Source organism: Tupaia chinensis, unplaced genomic scaffold (assembly GCF_000334495.1).
Source record: "Tupaia chinensis unplaced genomic scaffold, TupChi_1.0 Scaffold149964_2, whole genome shotgun sequence".
Taxonomy (NCBI): domain Eukaryota; kingdom Metazoa; phylum Chordata; class Mammalia; order Scandentia; family Tupaiidae; genus Tupaia; species Tupaia belangeri.
Genome location: NW_006209806.1, coordinates 470,181 through 472,118, shown reverse-complemented (window position 1 = coordinate 472,118; position 1,938 = coordinate 470,181). Strand labels below are relative to the sequence as shown.

At 71.8% G+C, this 1,938-nt stretch overlaps 1 protein-coding gene across 1 annotated transcript in view; it reads right to left on the bottom strand.

Moving 5' to 3' along the window:
• TMPRSS9 (transmembrane serine protease 9) overlaps window positions 1-1,938 on the bottom strand; it is a 23,804-nt gene that overhangs the window by 3,000 nt on the left and 18,866 nt on the right. The window contains 3 exon segments of the mRNA XM_027769575.1: window positions 88-359; window positions 926-1,097; window positions 1,455-1,764. Of these exon segments, the coding sequence (XP_027625376.1) occupies window positions 88-359; window positions 926-1,097; window positions 1,455-1,764 (754 nt within the window).

The window sequence follows — 1,938 nt, the reverse complement described above, 5'->3', positions numbered from 1 at the left end:
CCCAGCCGCGGGGGCCCAGCTACGGGACGGGACGCTGAGCCGCGACCACCCCCGCCAGGCCTGGCGGCGCTGCCCCGTGGTGCTCACCGTTGCCCTCCTGCGTGTTGCCCCACCCGGAGATCATGCACTTGCGGCCCACCGGGAACTTCTGGGCGGCCAGCGGGAGGCAGATGGGCTGCACGAACTTGCCGAAGACCAGCGGGCGGGCCAGCTCCAGCACGGCCAGGTCGAAGTCCAGGACGCCGGGGTTGTAGAGGGGGTGCAGGACCACGCGGCGGAGCCCCACCTTCACCGGGCTGCCGCCCACGCCCAGCAGGGACGCTGTGCCCAGGTGGGCGCCCACCAGCTCTGCCTTAGTGCTGCGGAGATCGGACCCTCAGACGCCCTGCTCACCGCCCCCAGGAAGCCAGGAGGAGCTGCCGGGCTGGGTCCTTGCTCAGACCCTCGGTGCCAGGGAGGGCGGAGATCAGTCCCAGGGCGGGGGCCTTGGGCACGCCAGGGAACCCTGGGGTCTCAGGGACCCCGCAGTGTTACATCAGCTGCCCAGGCCAGCGTGGAGCGGGGGCCATGCACTGCTCGGGACAGGCCATCCCACGTGGAGACCAAGGTGTGGATCCCCGGCCTGGTCAGCCTGAGCCCAGGGGGCATGTGAGCGCCCAGGACCGGCCGGCTACAGGAGGGGCAGCACGTGGTCGGCCCGTGGGGCGCCCCCTCCCTCTCACGCACATGCACACGCTCCATCACTGATTTTTAAAAGCTACTGAATGTGGTGAGGGCGTGAGCCGAGGGGAGGGCCCCCTTCCTGGCGGGCCCTGCCTGCCTCCCAAGCCTGGCTGAGGCCCCACTCTCCCCGGGCTCCTGCGGCCCCCCACGGTGATTCCTCAGCGGGGCCCCAGGCAGCCGGGCCCTGTGGAGTCGGGCTTACTGGTTGAAGCAGTGGGCGGCAGACAGCAGCCAGCGGTCCCCCACCACGGTGGCCCCGCAGAAGTGCCGGGACCCCTCCTTCAGGCTGGCCTGCCAGGGCACTTCCCCCGAGGCGGCGGCCGCCCCGCCCACGATCCGGGTGGGCTTCTCCATGGCAGGCCTGGCCCCACACTCTGCAGGGAACAGCAGACACCCCGGTCTGCACCTGCCCACAGCTGGGGCAGGGCCAGACCACCGGCCACGCACTGGCACCCCAGGCCTCCCGCCCTTCCCTGGGGCACACGCACAGCAGGGGCATGGTGACGTTAGTGCTCAGCGGGCCTCGTGGCTAACGGGCACTGCACGGTTCAAATCCCGGCCCCGGCGGCTCGAGAAACACACCGGGTGTGTGTACATGTGCGTGCGTGCCCAAGTCCCGGGAGAGGAGGGGTGACGGTGTGGCCATCCCGGGTGGTGTCTCTCACTCCCCTCCCGCTCCGCCTCCCAGGGAGCGCTCACGCCCTGCGGCCAGTGAGAGCTGCCAGGGCTACCTTGCGGCCTCAGAGCGGTGGTGGGGTCCAGAGGCGGAGTGCTGGCAGCCGGCGCAGGCGTGGTGGCCGCGGGGCCCCTGGGGCTGCTGGGCCCGGCCGTGCTGGGGGCGGCGTGAGTAGGAGCCACCGTGGGGGCCGTGGGCACGCTTGCCCCTGCAGTGGCCTCCAGAATCCAGTCCCGCAGCCCCGTGACTCGGGCGTAGACCCCCGGGCGCCGGGCTTCCGCACAGCCGATCCCCCAGCTCACCACGCCGGCCAGAAAGAACCTGCCAGAAGGCTCCTCGCACACCAGGGGCCCGCCTGAGTCGCCCTAGGGGACAGGGGCACCTCAGCATGCTGCTCTGCAGGGTCTACTCAATAGCCAGAGCTCCAGGGGGCAGACAGGGATCCCCGGGGCAGACAGGGACCCCCCCCAGGGGGCAGACAGGGACCCCCCCAGGGGGCAGACAGGGACCCCCGGGGCAGACAGGGACCCCCCCAGGGG